General features: G+C 44.0%; 1 protein-coding gene across 1 annotated transcript in view; it reads right to left on the bottom strand.

The window, feature by feature from the left end:
* Rad51b (RAD51 paralog B) overlaps positions 1-16713 on the bottom strand; it is a 528672-nt gene that overhangs the window by 45165 nt on the left and 466794 nt on the right. The window contains exon 9 of the mRNA XM_021202264.1: positions 5753-5856. Coding sequence (XP_021057923.1) covers positions 5753-5856 — 104 coding nt within the window. The remainder of the gene's footprint in view (positions 1-5752; positions 5857-16713) is intronic.

The raw sequence follows: 16713 nt of genomic DNA, 5'->3' as shown, positions 1-16713 counted from the left end.
GTTAAGGATGGTTGTGAGCCACCATGTGGTTGCTGGGATTTGAACTCTGGACCTTTGGAAGAGCAGTCGGGTGCTCTTACCCGCTGAGCCATTTCACCAGCTCCGGGGTCAATATTCCTATTACACTGCTATGCAGATGTCTGCTTGCAGTTGTAATCTGAAGTGGAACTGTTTAGCTGACTACTAATGCTTTAAGGAACTACTAAGCTGCAACATTCAGTATGAGGAAGGGTAACTCAAGGCTGGGCTCATATCTTAATAAAAAAATGTTTCTTTCTCATCATTTGTTTTATGACAAGTGCCTGGAACTTGCCTCCTGTCACCTTAGCACACTAAGAAGGATTTGTCCACCTCTTTCATTCTCACCTTCCTTCAGAACCAAGGCCTTATATGTGTGTCACACAACGTCCTCAGCTCTGAAGCGACATCTTCAGTGAGCTCCTAATTTGGGGCTTGTGAGTACAGGAAGAGACATAAGTGTCCTGTACAACTGTAATCCAGAGGGAAGTAGGGGTGTCAATCAAGGCTTATGTCTTCGCAGTGACAAAGACTAGGCCTTTGACAAGTACAAAATAGATTCTGAGAAAACTCCATCATCAGAAAGGAAACACTGGCTACTCAAGTCCAGGACTGCCAACAACCTATGGCACCGAGGAAAGCCACAGATCCAAATCAGGATTGGGACTTGAGTCTATAGTATTGGTCTTATCAACCTATGGGCTCATCCCTCAAGTATTCAATAACTTTAGGGTGCCTCCCGAGCAGAAGAGGAAAATACCGTTACAAAGTCTGTTCAAATAAGCTGCCTATATGAAATGGCTGCTTCCTTCCAATCTGTTGAAATAAGAGAGTCATAATATTTATTTCATCAAGAGGGTGCGAGGCTTAGCCAGGATTAATTTGTTTCATTACTCCTTCTTGGGCACTTCAAAATTTATATAATGCCATATGTGGTTTGTAGGAACAGGCTTCGCGAGGATTTGATGGAAAATACTCTGAAGGTTCCATCAGGTTTTGCATCATTTTCAAGCAAGCCACCTACGCTCCAACTTTCTGAATCATCACAGGGAACCCGATGCTTTAAAAACTTCCCAAATGTTAGTCTTGGCCAAGTCACTGTGTATGTTGCTGCCTCCTTTTTATTTTAATTTTAAAGATTTGTTTATTTATTTTATGTATATAAGTACACTGTAGCTGTCTTTAGACACACCAGAAAAGGGCATCAGACCCCATTACAGATGGTTGTGAACTACCATGTGGTTGCTGGGAATTGAACTCAAGACCTCTTGAAGAGTAGTAGTCAATGCTCTTAACTGTTGAGCCATCTCTTCAGCCCATATTGATGCCTCTTTAATCCTCCCAGAACCTTCACCAGTGGCAGAGCCTTCTATCGACTCTGCAGTTACTAACTACTGATGCTCTTATAGAACATACCATTTTCATGGTTCTCTTTCCAAGCAAACTGAGCAATCAGAGGGGATCAACTACATTTCTTCATTCTTTGATTCTAATATCTTCCGCCATAATGAGTAGACAGGGGGTGATTCAGTAAAAAAAAAAGTCAAACAAATGCTGGGAGGAACGCTCTGCTCGGTGACAAGGCGGAATCCACCCTGTACCATCACGTGACCACCTTCCAGCTGTTTTTCTGGGCTGGGCACCATCCTGACATCTTCCTTTTCTGCCTATCCTTATTTAAAGCACAGGCTCTCAACCTGGCTGGTTCATTAGAATCACCTGGGTGAGCTTTACACATGAAACAGACGCTGATGCTTATGTGCACTCTCTCGTTCCCCCTTCCCCAGGAAGAGGCTTTGCTTTAGCTAGTCAATAGTCAGCATGGCGCTCTGGCCTTGGGTACTTCATAAAGGAGCCCACACTGAAGCTGCAGTGCTGCCAGGCTTGAGAACTACTGGCTGGAACTACTCGGGTCCCCCCAGCCTTTCCTAGTGTCTCCTAGGATGCCCCCGGTGATTTCACCTTTCTTTAGATTCATAGTGTTTTAGCCATCCATGCAGGAGTTAACCAAGACACCATCCTGTGGTGGCACTTCAGTATCCCTTACTCTGTCCTCCCTGTTGTGAATATCCATGAGTGCATGCATGCGCATGCACGAAATCTCCCCTCCTTGACTGGAAGGTGCTCAGGTTCAGAACTGTGCCTTCTTCCTCCTGGCACTTCTAAGCCATACACTTGGTGAGCTCAGACATATTTTTGGATGATTTTTAAAGGTTCCTTGACCTTTAAAATTAAGCATAAAACCTAGTAGAGGCCACCTTCATTCCGCTCAAAAGTCATACCTTCAGTTAGAAGAAAAATATTGCAAAATGACTAGAGCAGGGTTGAAGCAGTACAGGGAAGGTGCAAATAAAAGCGGAGTGGAAAAGAGGCCTGAATTAACTCAAAAGAAAGCATATCACAACTTCTTAAGAAGGTTTTTGCAAACACGGAAGTGGAATAAACAAGAGGCTGAACTTGGCTTTGCCCTGATAAGGAGATTTCTTTCTTAGTTATATAACTTTACAAAGTTTCCAGGGTGTAAAGAAAATAGTCAGCCAAGGGGGGGGGGTCCTTCCTCTGGACAATACACTTAAACTCCTAGGCTGCTCAGCTTGACCTGACCCCTGCTGGCCCCATGATCCCAAACTAGGCCTTAGATTCAGGAGCCCTGGTGCAGGATAAAACCATAATCCTCATTCCATAAGTTTGATCCCTTCCTTGGTAGAGCGGTCTCTGTTTGCAGACTGAAAGCAAGACACAAACCAAGGCACACAAACGATGCCTGCCACCTTCGAGTTGGTGTCTCAGAAGTACTGACTATCCTGAAATGGCCCTATGGGCTCTCCTGCTGAGAAGCACCATAAGAAGGTATTTCTAGACTAACTTGAAAGGATCGTCTTGTTACCCATGTCACCAAAAAGTCTTATCTTCATATGGCTTCACTGTGTTGTCATGAACTAAGACCACAGGAAAGAGCAAGTGAATCACTAGGCGCACTATCTACTCGGGCAAGATAAGGTCATCAGACCGAGACGTGTTTCCTAGGTATTATAATCCTAGGTATTAGGTCAAACATTTAACAGTATATTTCTTCTGAGAAATTAAATGTATGTCATCTTGTCTGGATTGGTAGTCCAGTCATATTTTTATTAATTGTTCGTTATTGTTTGAAAAGAAGGCTCGAAGGCACTCAAGTCTGCTGCTGACTGATCAGCAACCAGGGCAACATGTTTTCCTTTGTAGTTTATACCAATGACCCATCTAATGCGATATGAGTTCATAGATGGTCACTGATCCATCCACACTTTCTTCCTGTGCTCTTCTTATGATCAAGGGCCTGTGTTTGACCCTAACAGTCAAGAGCCACCCAAATCCTCAAGTCACCAAAGATACAAAAAAAAAATCATTGGTTCTGTCAAGTACTTTCTGTTGGTTCTGACAAAGTAGAAATGGGTGAACATGTTATAAGGGGACCCAAAAATGTGGTTTTAACTTTATTTATTTATAAATTTTATCTAGAATTAGAAAAACTAGAATCTGGAAGCCTGGATTCCATGGTGCTGTATGTGAAAGATCACAGAATCAGTATGTTTCAGGAAGAAAGCCATCTCAAATCGGAGGCAGATATACTATGGGTTTTCAAGAAGTAGGGTCCATGAAGCGAAAGAACCAATACTGACATTGAGAACACAAAAGTCCCTGTACTCATAGATAAGCACTAAGGAAACGAGCAATGTTAAACACACAGGCTTGTCTCTTCAACGGCAGGGATATATACCTGATCTGTATACCAGAGGGCCAGGAGGGGACATACAGTTAATAACCCGGTGACCTTTACTATCTGTAGGGCCAGGCCTCGCCTGAACCCTCTAGATTGTTTATTCCAGACTCTTCCTCCTTAGACCTTTATCTTTAACTTTGTCTCTCAGTCAATAGAATCCATCCTTACGGATGTCACAAAGTACTCTATAGCCTGATGACCTCTACCTTATCTATATGACCAAGACCACACCAGATCCTAGGCTCTTAATCAATAGAAGAGGTCACATGTGCTTTGCCAAAGAGTTTTGATGTAGTCATGCCTTAAGCTTCACTGTGCACACAGGACTGAGATAATCTTTACCAGGAAAACTTATTTCCAAAGTTGCATTGTACTTAAATATGTCTAAAATAAACTGCTTGGTGTCAGACTTTTGTAGTTTGAACCAACACCAGCTAAGTCATGTCAACTGGATTTCCTTCTGGCCTCACAAGGACTGTTACTCTGACAGCCCTGGTGGTCACAGAGACCTCTGCCCACACTAATTCACAAAGAATGTTGCTATTTTCAGTGCTTTTCTGATAGCTACACACTGCCTTTTCACCGACATTCACCCACCTCGGGGACACACCAATGGTTATTAGGTTCTCCAGAAATCTCTGGATGTATTCCATCAAGAAAAGCGCTGGTCTCAGAACCAGGATACTGGAACCACAGTGGGAAGGTGTCTCTGAGTAACAGGCACGTTAGGGCCTCAAAACACAAGAATGCTTCCTTGGATGGAATCACCAGCTTTATCTTCTCGGAACAGGGCCGACCTAATGTCCAGGCTGAAATGTTGTTTACACAAGCCCAAGAAAATCAAGAAGAATCCTCTGGTCTGTAACCAAGGACATCCATAAAGTTGTCTGGAAAAGGCAAATAAATGCCCATGTCTGTATTTGATGATCCCTGACTCCTTGCTAGAAGAGTCAATTTATCTCCTGCTGTAAAAGCAATACCATCCTGCCCCATCTCCCCTGGAAAGGCCCACCAGTGCTACCCCCTCCCTTCTTTATTAACCTGGATTTGCTATGTATTTAGCTGGCAAATCTGGCGTGTGAATTCTGCTCTATTCAAAACATCAGGGTATCCACCCAATCTTTTCCCTTTGCCCGATTTCCTGAGAGATGCTAACTCAGTCTGGTCAAAAAGTGGCATAAAGTTGAGGCAGGGCATCAGGAGATACAAACTTTGTGAGTTTTAAACAGATCAGGCTCTAGGGTTCCTTTCTCTGGAGTTGGGAGAGAAGATTAAATAGGGGGTGGACAGTATTACTTTCTGAATAGAGGGAATCTCTCTTGAGGCCAGAAACCTAAACAGGGGGACCTGAGAAAGTCATCATGCTTTCAGAGCATCCTCTGATGTTACTTGGTTCTTTAAACCCCTAGCATATGTGGCAATGTGAAAGCTACACACTGGGCTTAGCACTAAGTAGAAGGTGTCCACCTGAAGGTCTTAAAACACACACATGCCAAGGAAAAGCATGGCAACTATTTAATTTGCTCACAAATTAGCTAGTCCTCAACACATGCCTAACAGAATAATCACTTGGAGATGAGGAATTTAAATCTCTCTAAGAGTGGTCCCCAGTCATTCACAGATACTGAGGAAATGCTAACCATAGGACCCACTCTCAAACTGTTTTCCTGTGATATGGCTAACTCCCCTCCCCTCCAGCCAACCTCTCCACCCCTACCCCCACCTCCATCCCCACCCCCACCTCCCACTCCCCCCTCCCCCACCCACTACCCCCCCCCGCATCCCACACCCTCCCCCCCCCCCCCGCCTGTTTTATTGTAGTTGCTCTTAGGACAAGAGAATTTTCCTTACAGTCAGTCAGTTCTTGCCCAGGACAGATATGGTGGCGACCACCTTCAGACACTCTGATTTCCAGTTCATCTTTTTCTCTGACCTTCACGCTTGAAGAACTCTGTGAGAGGACTCACTCACCTGCCTTCTCTCTGAATCAAGGTACTGGAGAATCAGCCGGGTGTTCACACAATGACCCCATATGTTTCCTAGTGCAGCTACCAAACAGCTGGATCCAGAAGTGCCTGAAGGGAGACAGAGCGAAAACCAGTTTGCAGAGAGGCCTTGCCTTCCATGGCATTTGACTTAAGCTCAGTCATTATTCTGACTCAGAAGGGTACTCAAGGCTCTGTCACAACAAAAGTAGATGAGTTAGAGAAGGCTGGCACTAAGGAACTGGGGACTAACTAAGAGCCAGCATGGAGTCCTTCAGCCTTAGCAGAAAGTGACCCCCAATGGGCAAACAAAGGCAGTTACACATTGACAAGAAGATGCACCACACCTCTCCCATCCATGGCAGAAGGGCACAGCACTACTCTATTGTTTATGACAAGTCTTTGTTTAGTTGAACTAGTAGATCTTCGTTTAGATTGTTAAGCTATCTTAACTCAGTTTTCCTTATTAATTTCATGGCATATATGACATTCCTTTGCCCCCTCTCCCTGAGAACATCCACAGCCAAAAGGGACCCTGGGTAAGCTCAGCCTTTCCTATCCAGTCCACTTTAGCTTGCTCTATTTCAAGAGAAACATTCCTTTACCCTCTAAGACTTTCCTGTAAGGAGGATCTGAACTGGACTTCAAGTGAATTCCTAGCTTACTTCAAGTTGCACGTGGACCGCTATCTCATCTCTGCAAAGCTCCACTGATCTCTTCTGACACGGCCAGACGAAAGCATCCCTACTTCCAGTCCCTTTTCTCTTTAAGACAAGATGCCAAGCCCTGCTTCAGGGAATTCAGCTCCCTCTAATTCAAGTCTGAGACATCCTTGAGGTTTCCTCCTCAATCTTGTGCCCTTTTTGACTTCGGGCCACTGAACACTTTGCCGCCTATTGAGACGCCATCTCCTATCCATGAAGAGACTGAGAACACAGATGTTCACTGAATTAACTGAAGCATCGTTTGTAGCCTCCTCACGGCATCATCTCATCTGCACCTCACCATGGTCAAGCAGTAAGTAGTCCTCTTTCCCAGGACAGACAAAGTCTAAGGTAGTACCAGCCCCTCCCCCCCCCCCAGCCACAAGTTCTTGAGTCTAAAAACCACAGCAGAGAAATGATGTTCAGTGGGTCTTAGCCAGAGGTGATTTTGTTGGCCAATGCCTAAGTGGGAGGGCTACAGGCATCTAGAAAGTAGAGGCCAGTGTTGTTGCTGAACATCCTGTAATGCACAGGACAGGGCTCCGACAAAGGTCTACGCACCCCTGGATAATATCACAGCTCTGGAACCCCAAAGTTAGGTAATCCACTGGGTGAAAATCAATAACATGGACTTCAATGAGGAGATTTAAAGAATTTATCATCAAATAGAAAAGAGTAAAATTTAAAGTATCTCTGGCTCATGTGTACACAACCCAGAACATGAACAGAGGAAGGTGAAAATAAATAATCTGGCTGTGTGAATCTGATTACCTCACCCCCTGATCCAATCCTTTTGGTCCTCCATGCCGGAGGATAAGATGCCAATGCCTGAACAGTATATTCTGCGGTCTTGGTGTTCTGCCTCTGCCCCTCCCTCTGACTTTACCTCTCTGAGCTTCCTGTGTCCTTTCCACTTCTCAGTTCTCACCAGCCTTGACCTCGAATCAGCAGGCATTAAAGCTCCCCACTCCTACAGACTCTTCTGGCCTTCTCTGTTGACTTTTACCTCAGAGAGCACTTCTTTATCCTTTCTGTCTTTCATCTCTCTCTTCTTCATCTGGGTGGACCCCAGGGAACTGGGCACAGCCAGCGGGTTTTTTTTTTTTTTGTTTTTTGTTTTCCTATCTAATACCAACTGCTAAAGAGCCATTGAGTGGTTATGAAATGCATGTTCATTATTAGTAAGAGGCCAGGTCTTTCTCACCTCAGAGATGAACTCACTTCCAATCTCCTGGAGATACACAACCTTTCCAGCTCCCTTCCACTGTCCCCTCCCCGCCCAGTGGCTTTGTTCATGGTACTGGGTTACAGAAGGACATTCTCCTACAAGTAGATAGCGCATTTTGAACACATTCCCCCATATCTATCTGCTTTTTCCTTTCTTTCTTCTCCCTCCTTATTAGACACCTTTGTTTTATTGTTTCCTTTTCGTATTCATACCATATGTACATATACGATTTTATGGATCCATATAAAATCTAGGAAGTATAAGTAAGAGAAAATACATAATATTTGCCTTTTGGGGACTCAATTTACTAATACAAATATCTTCAATTGCATCCATTGTACTGCAAATGACATAATTTTATTTTTCTTTATGTCTGAAAAAAGTCCACGTGTCTCTATATACCGTGTTTTCTTTAACCACTCCTCTGCTATAGACATAGGTTGATTCCATAATTTAGCTACTACTTTTATGTATGTATGTGCACCATGTATGTACTTGGTGTCCACTGGGGCCAGAAGAGGGTGTTAGGTCCCCTGTAACTGGAGTTATGGATGTTGTGAGTCACTACGTGGGTGCTGAGTGTGGAACCTAGGTCCTTTGTAGGAACAGTGAATATTCTTAACTGCAGAGCCACCATCTCTTCAGTCCCTCTTTTGATTTTTAAAAAGAAAAGCCAAAAATAAATGTTTTGAGTCAATTTTCCTGATTTAAAAGTGTGGACTTGGTCTGAGGCTATTGTTCAGTGGTAGAGTAATTGCTTACCACATACAAGGCCCTGGGTTCAATTCCATAGCATTACATATAAAATTTCTCTCGATATTTACATTTTAAAGGGTTGTTGTTCTGTTTTGTTTTGTTTGTATTTGTTTTTTAAGACAGGGTCTCTTTGTATAGACCTCACTGTCTAGGAACCAGTTCTGTACACCAGGCTGGCCTTGAACTCACAGTGACTTGCCTGCCTCTGCCTCCAAGTGCTGGGATTGAAGGCATGCACCTCCCAACCCCTCGCAGCTAAACAGATGGGCTTCATGCCCATCAAGATTTTCTATGTGCCCATAGAAAATGTATGGTATGACCTCATGTCTCCAATCTACCCTGTGTCCAGAGCTGCCTCTCAAATGCCAACTTCTCTTATCATCACATACATAATTATTGCCTTCCTCCTCTAAAGTTACAAAATACTTTTAAAAATCCTCTCATTTACCTCCATTTTCTATTGTGGCATATTATTTGTGTGATTTTTGTATAATATACATTATAAATGAGCCAGAGGCATGCCTGGTTTGTGCCAGCAGGCCCTGTATCACTTAACACAAGGGTGCTTACACTGACTAAATGACTAATAAGTTATTCCCATGCTGAACCATGTTATAGACTTGTTTTAACAGCATATTTACATTCTTAATTCTACCTTAAGCTAAAATTAATAGGTTTGCATTTTTTCAAGCTAACTGTAGAAACTAGCTGTTTATACATCTCCTAAGTGAGAGGATTAAGTGAAGCTGTGCTTCACAGTTTGCCAAGAAAAGGCTACATGTGAACAATTAGGAGTTACTAATTGGTTAAGAACGTAACAACTTTTTTTTTTTTTTTTTTGGTGGTGATAAACTGGAGGAGCGTCCTAGTTCTGAAGGAAGGCAAAGGAGGGTTCTAGAGATCAGAGGGACATTCAGGGCATGGATGACTGTTTTAAACATTTCGTAAAAGTAAATAAATAAGCAAATGGTTATAAAACAAACAAAAATAAAGCAGAATGAAACACTCTATACCACGAAGCCAACGGGAACGGGATGGATCGGTAGGAATGGATCGGCAGCGGATACCTGGCTGTTCTCTGGTCAGATATATTTGGGACCTAATCAAGGGCTGCAAGGGCAAATGACAGAGAAAAGCTTCCAGGGAAAACTCTGAGTGAGTGACCTTGAGGAGACATGTTCCAGACACACTTACAAGCATCAGGGCAGTGTAAGAACAACCCCAGCAAGGCCTTTAAAGTTACTAAAGATGAAGACAATGCTTTCAATTTCACTATATGCTAGGCACTATGTAAACCCCTCAAATAGAGACACCTTATAGTGTTTGAATTTCATATCTCAGTACACTTTTTTTTTTTTTTTGAGCCTATGCAATAGCAACGCTATCAATTCTATTGACAGACTTAAGCTATGAGAGGTGAAGTCAGTTCAAGTCACGTAGATTGATTGACGGCAGAGCTAGGTTTCAAAACTAGGCTGCTAACCCCTTCTTCGATTAGCCTTCTCTGGGCTCATCATGTCTTGAAGATCAAATATCTTGTTATTGTTCTGTGCACAGGGGCCCGAGAAGAGTCCTGGATGGCCCAAAGGCCCATCGCAGGAACGGTCCTGACAAGTTATCTTATCACTCCCATGAAACTGCATGTCACTCAGACTCCACAGTCAGCTTCCTTTGTTCTGATGTTCAGTGATAACACAGGGCAAGAGGTCTCCACAAAGGCAGCACATGCATGCCCTGACTTGGCAAGTTATTTAACTTTGCTCAACTGGCCTAGCATCTGCATTCACACAAGTCAGGTGGCCTACAGCTGACCTTCCCTGGCTAGAGGCTTAAACTCGGGTTAGGAGAGGAAAGATAGGTCACTTCATGCAGCTTCAAACACAAGAGAAGGACTGGAGGTGGCCCTGGTGGTGGGATCACTTGAGAGGGGTCAACCAGGAAGCTGTCAGTTACAATACAGTCATGGTCTTGTTTCCTATAGGAGAACTTTGTGGTCTTTTCTGTCTTTGGAGTTTCTAGCATTCCCATGAGAGGGCTGGAATAAATGATCATTAATGCTGTTTATGCAAAATTCAAAGCAGGGAGAGTCTGCTTACTGACTCTTTGTAAAAGGTGATTTCCTGCCCAGTGACCTCATTGGTTAGGAAACTGATAAGTAGGTCTTCTCTGTGTTCATTTGCAGCGGAAGTCCTGAAAACTGGGGCGCTCTCCCTTCCTCCCATTTTGAACAACTGTGATATTTAGACCTGCCAAGGCTGTATGACTTCATTGTCTGGCATTTGGTGGATTCCGATACAAATAAAAATAAGTCAAAGAAGTAAACTCGGACTTGAAAATATTTTTCATGATTGGGTTGGTTTTCTTTTTCCTTTTTCTTTTTTCCTGTCCTCACAGGCTTGAGTCTGCAGACGTGTTTGAGTAAGGTCCCCAGAACAGCCTCGTTCATTCACACTGAAGCAAGGCTCTTTCAAAAGACTGTGGGAATCCTTATGACCCACTCTCTCAGACACTTGGTTAGGTGAGTCAAAGCTTGCTAGTCTCCTTCTGTGATTGCTTACCCATCTGTAAAATTCGAATAATAATTCTTGCCTCCAGGCAACCAAAGGTTCTTGGTGACCCTAGATGGAGATACTTGATACAGATAAGGATAAATAGCAAGAACAAAGATACAAACACAGAAGATGAAAGGGGGGGGGGGGAAGACGTTTAATCGCAGCTCTCTCCCTTCCTTCCTTCCTTCCTTCCTTCCTTCCTTCCTTCCTTCCTTCCTTCCTTCCTTCCTTTCTTTCTTTTTCATTCTAATCGTTATTGGAGTTAGCAAAGCTTAGGAATGACTCGGTGAGGATCTGGAGGGAGATTCTAAAGCTTCTCCCAGAACTGCTATCTTTTGGAGCCAGTTCCCAGCCTCTGGTGGGAGCTGGATAGGAAGACACACTTCTCCCATGGTCTCTCTGCTCTGTACACACAGGGTGTAGCTCTCATGACTTCAAGGCTGGAGGAGGATAGCCAGGTTGCTAGGGAGCCTGGTTCCTAGAAGGTGGTGGGCAGCTGGTACCACTCTGTGTCCGGCAGTGTTTAGGAAGGGCGTGTGTGTGTGTGTGTGTGTGTGTGTGTGTGTGTCGGGGGGGCTGCAATGAAAAAGTTTCTTTTCTGAAAACATTTAAATTTATGACTTCTCTGCTAAACATTTCTGAGAGGTCAGACTGTTGCTAGTGAATAGCAGAAGCATGTTTGCCCTGTGGCAGAGGACTCAATTTTAAGTGAACAGACTTATGCATGCTTAAAAATAAGTGAAAAAACCCACCCCCAAAACATACAAACAAAAAACAACCCCCCTAAAACCAAACTAACAAAGTGGTGACTTCTAGAATAGGAACAGAAGGGAAGGGAAAGGGTTTAAAGGAGTGAATATTTGGAATACTTGGTTCTTCTTGTCCTGTTGGGTAAAAAGTAAGTCCCTGAGATAAGAAGTAGGAAGTTACAAACAACAATGCTCAGGGTTTTCAGGATTGAAGTGAGCGTAGGGAAAGGATGGTGGGTTACCATGGGAACCTTCTATGGCAAGCTTGATGGGTCTGGCCCTGTGGTTCTACTGCAGGTTTTCAACAGGAACACTTGGGAGAAGGAGCAGACATAACAAAGCACCTAGGAGTGAGTCTCAGGGCTGACTTTTCCCAATCCTCAGTACCTTCACCCATGGTCAGAAGGGGTTGTTCAAAGTGACTTCAAATGTCCTTGGGTTTACTTACAAACAAAAACAAAACAAAACAAAAAAACTCCAAAATAAACAACAAACAAACAAACAAACAAACCTGGAGCCTACGATATTTTGACAGCAAAAAAATGGCTTCTTATTCGGGGACTTGTCTTATCTAGGAAGCCTGGGTACACAGTGCCTCCATACTGTCTTTAACTGCCAGGCCCTGCTCAGCAACCATTGACACCAAAAGACAGTGCAAGTGTGTGGTCCCTTTTCTGACAACAAGTTTCTCCCCCAGACCAGGGATTTTTTCTTTGTCTGTTCTACCTACTATAACCCACGAGGACCAACTTCTAGCAAACACAATTTCCAATCAACAAAGTTTAGACTCCAGAGTCTGTGTGGTTGACTGGGGACCAGATGGGCATCACCATACATTTGATTCCACTTCTCCTGTGCCAGACAAGGCCAGGAAGCCACTGAGCTGTGGCAGACGTCTTTCCATGGGTTCTTTGATCCAGGGAAGCAACTGGAGAATCTAGGCTAACCCCAGGAGGAAGATAAAGTAGGGGAAACATTCAGATTCTTTCCCCCTGGCTTTCCATGTAGTCAACGCTGCCTAGTTAGGGGCTCAACAGTTTTCACTATGTCTGATGCAGAAAGGCAATTTCAACAGCCGCAGTTGAAGATGAACAGGACACTGGCTGGGACAGGAGTTTTAAAAAAGGAAGATTCGAGGTGACCTTCGAGTTCCATGGAGCCACAGGGCCAACATATCAAACAGAGAGATTGGAAAGACTCAAACATCTATTCTCCAACACAGTTTCCTTGAGAGCTTGCAGTTCACTAACTGAACCTGTGACCCAGCTGGACTTAGTGTAATCTTTGCTTCCTTGGGTCTCTAAAACTGACAATCATCTGTAGGTCAAGTTCCAACGGAAGTGACATTTCTGACCTAGCTCTATAAATAGAGTGCTGGAAAAACACCATCAGCTGCACAGACGGGCCCAGGAACCACACGCTATCTATTAAGCAACCATATGATCTGGGCTACCATTTTAGATGAGAAAGAAATAGCTTGTGCTATTTATAATCTTCTGAGTTTTGAGATTCTCAAAATACTTGGAAACTGTTAGTCTTTCAGATTTACAAGGAAAGGATCTAAGGCATAAAGCCATGTAACAACTGTCTCACTCGATACCATCTGCTCACAACCCAGTGACCTGCTAGAGTAGAGGACCAGGCCACTTTGCTTAGGTCATGGGGAAACTGTCGACTCTGGGATCTCTCAGCTAGAGGAGAGATGGATGGATTCCTGTCCAGTGTTTGCTCGCATCACAAGCTCAGCCTGACTCAAGCCTCAGTAACACTCATTACTGGGGAGACTAAGCAAAGGGAAGCAGAAGCCATCAGCACCTTTGGAATGCAAGATTTAGAGGTGGATTAATCTCCCCTAGCAGCAGGTGGAGCAGAGACGGGGGCGAGCTAATCACTAGGATAAAGCCCGGTATGCACCAGCACAAATCATTCAAACAGCCCCGCGGATTTCTGTATGGGGAGAGAACACTTAGACTTCCCCAGAGTCTTGGAATGGTCGTGTAAGTTATTATCCAGTCGGGGTACTTGTGAAATAGAGATGGGCTCATTTGAGTCCTAACGGGACAGCAGCGATGACTTGGGACTGCTCTGGGTGAATACAGGTGTCATCTAATAGGGTCACCATGTAGAAACTGTCTGGAATCAGGGTGAGGAGGCTGGCTCTTAGGAAAGGTCGATCTGAAGACTATCCCATTTGGCAACCAAACTATCCCAACTATGTAGGGCTGGCAGTGACAGACATCAATATCTTTAAATAAAGCTAAGGAAAAAAAAATAGCAGGAATAGTCCCAGTGTCTGAGTAGAAAGTTCAGCTGGCAACACTGCCCAGGAGATCACTGGAGCCCCTGAGCCAGGAGCTTTCTCCCTGGTACTCTCTATTGGAGGAGACAGTCCTGAAGGATGACCTGAAACTAAGTCTCTCAATCTGTAAAAAGAAGTTGTGTGTGCAGGTGTGCATATCCATGCAGTGCATAGAAGCCAGAGGGTGACATCAGGTATCCTGCTTTTCCATACAGACTGGATTTTTACACTGAATCTGGAGTTAAGCTGTGAGCCCTAGGGACCCACTGCAGTGCTGTGTTACAGACAGGTGTGGCCATGCCTAGGTTTTTATGTGGATGTTGGAGATCTGAATTCAGGCCCTCCTGCCTGCACAGCAAGTGTTCTTATCTGCTGAACCATCTTTCCAGCCCTGAGGAGAACCTCTAATTAATAATGAATTCCTTATTAGAGTGAATTTGTGCACATGCATGGGCACAGGAACACACACACACACACACACACACACACACACACACAAAAGCAAAAAAAAAAAGCAAAAGCTGAACTATTTAAAGAAACCTGAAGCACACTTTAAAAAAAAAAAATTCATGCTCATTTAAAATAAGCCAGGATGTTTACATGAAATGTCCCTTGTCCCCAGATGTATTTCTATCCTCTTACTGTGGATTTTTCACATTGCACTTAACAGCTGCCTTGGTCTGAGCTCTGTTTTCCTGCTCCCATCACCGTATCTGAGGCGGCTGGCGGATGCCAGAGTTGCAGTTTCAGTAAATCTGTATTATGCATGGTCATCATCTTAGTTTTGGCCATCTGATGTTTGTTTCGGGAAACACTGGCTAACGTAGAAGGAACACAGCTGTTTAGTCTGACAACAGGTTCGTTGGAACCCTGACTGCTGGGGTGAGAGAAATTCCTCAGACATGGACATCCAGACAACTGCCTTTGAAGAGAGCTGGAAAAGGTTAAAAAATAAACAAACAACAAACAAACAAACAAACAAACACCCCGGCATATCCTTTATCAGTTACTCTTCCTAGGAAGACTTAAGCCACAGGAAATATATAAAAGCTGTACACACTGCAGGCCTTAGTTTGGATAGTGAGAGTGCCATGTGATAACTCACTCAACCAAAAAGCAAGGCGACTTTCTGAAAGCTATGCTTTGACTTTGGGAGGAACTCAGCTCACAAAGAAATGGAAATCCCAGGTCTGGGAGCCAGTCCCTTCCCATTCTGTTGATGTGGACACAGACCTTCGTGAGCAGTTCCTACTTCATGTCTGCATCAGCTCACTCGCTCTGCAAGCAGCAAGGTCAGAAGGCAAAAAAAAAAAAAAAAAAAAAAAAAAAAAGAAATGTGATTTATCAGGAAGTATGTTCTCGAAGAAAAATATTTCTGTGAAACCAGTGACCAAAAGATCTTAATACACAATGACACTTCAGCTAAACACAGTGTCTGATCCTGGACTGAACTCTGGAAGACCTGCCACAGAAACATTACTGGGGACACCTGGCAAAGCTTAAATATTGCCCGTATATTACATTACAGTGTTGTACCAATGTTAATTTCCTGGGTGAAGGAATAAATGTCTTATGGCTATATAAGAGAAACTGTTGTTCTTGGGAGACAAATGAAAGTCTCAGAGGATGGCATCTACAACGCGCTGTTAAATGGTGCCACGAAGACAACTTAACGATATTACGAACTAGGATAATGCCAGTAAGCCAGAAGACAAAACAGGTGAGGCAGAACGTCAACAGTGAGGAGATGGTACGCAAGCCCACTGTAATTTTCTTAGAAGGTCCTGTGTAAAAATGTAAGTTAATTGTGAGGGATGGACTGGGCCACTCACAATAGCAGGACATGGGGTTGGGTCAAATGTATCTCACATCAGAATGACTTGATTAACTCTTTAAGATGTTGAATATGGAGCTCCAGGATTCAAACACCAAATCTAAGGCACCAGAATTTCTACTGGCACTCCCCCCTCGGCGCCCCCCCCCCCAGCACACACACACACATAGGAGGAGTTTGCATTTCTGTTTGCAATGGGCCAGGTGCATTTGCATTGGGAAATCTTCAGTGTCTTGTGACACAGGCTCTGTATCCTTTTCATCTTGGAGACACAGCTCTGCAGAATGCCCTTTGGCCCAGTGTTTAAAAATGTTGTCTGCTGACTTTGTCCTCATCCTAGCTCCCAAGGGGAAGAGAGACGAGAGATGTGACTGCTTTTTCAGAGTGGCCATAACTCATCTGTCTGGAGCTGCTGTCAGAGGCGCCACCCAAAACATCCAGAGAGGGTGGAGGAGGGACAGTTGACAGTTTGTGGCATAAAACAGGTCAGGGCTAGAATGGGCCAGGTCCCTCATTTAAGGGACTCTCATTAAGGCACTTCCTCTGTTATGCTCCTTGGCCTGAAGTTCTTCAAGGCACTAAAGTGGTTCAGCGTTCAAGAGGTCCAGCTCTTGTTGTTGCTTACTAAGGAACACTCAGGGGAGTCAGGATAAGTAAAAGGGACAGGAGACAGACATCCTCAGGTGTCTCTAACTCTGGGGTTGTACGTATAGCTGATAAAGTCAACTGAAGTTTCTTTCCTTTGATCTTAAGACACAGGTACAATCATTACTCCTGTATAAGAGGGAAGGAGAGACGGAGGGAGGGAGGGAGGGAGGGAGGGAG

Source organism: Mus pahari, chromosome 7 (assembly GCF_900095145.1).
Source record: "Mus pahari chromosome 7, PAHARI_EIJ_v1.1, whole genome shotgun sequence".
NCBI lineage: Eukaryota > Metazoa > Chordata > Mammalia > Rodentia > Muridae > Mus > Mus pahari.
This window is presented reverse-complemented; position numbering and strand designations above follow the sequence as displayed.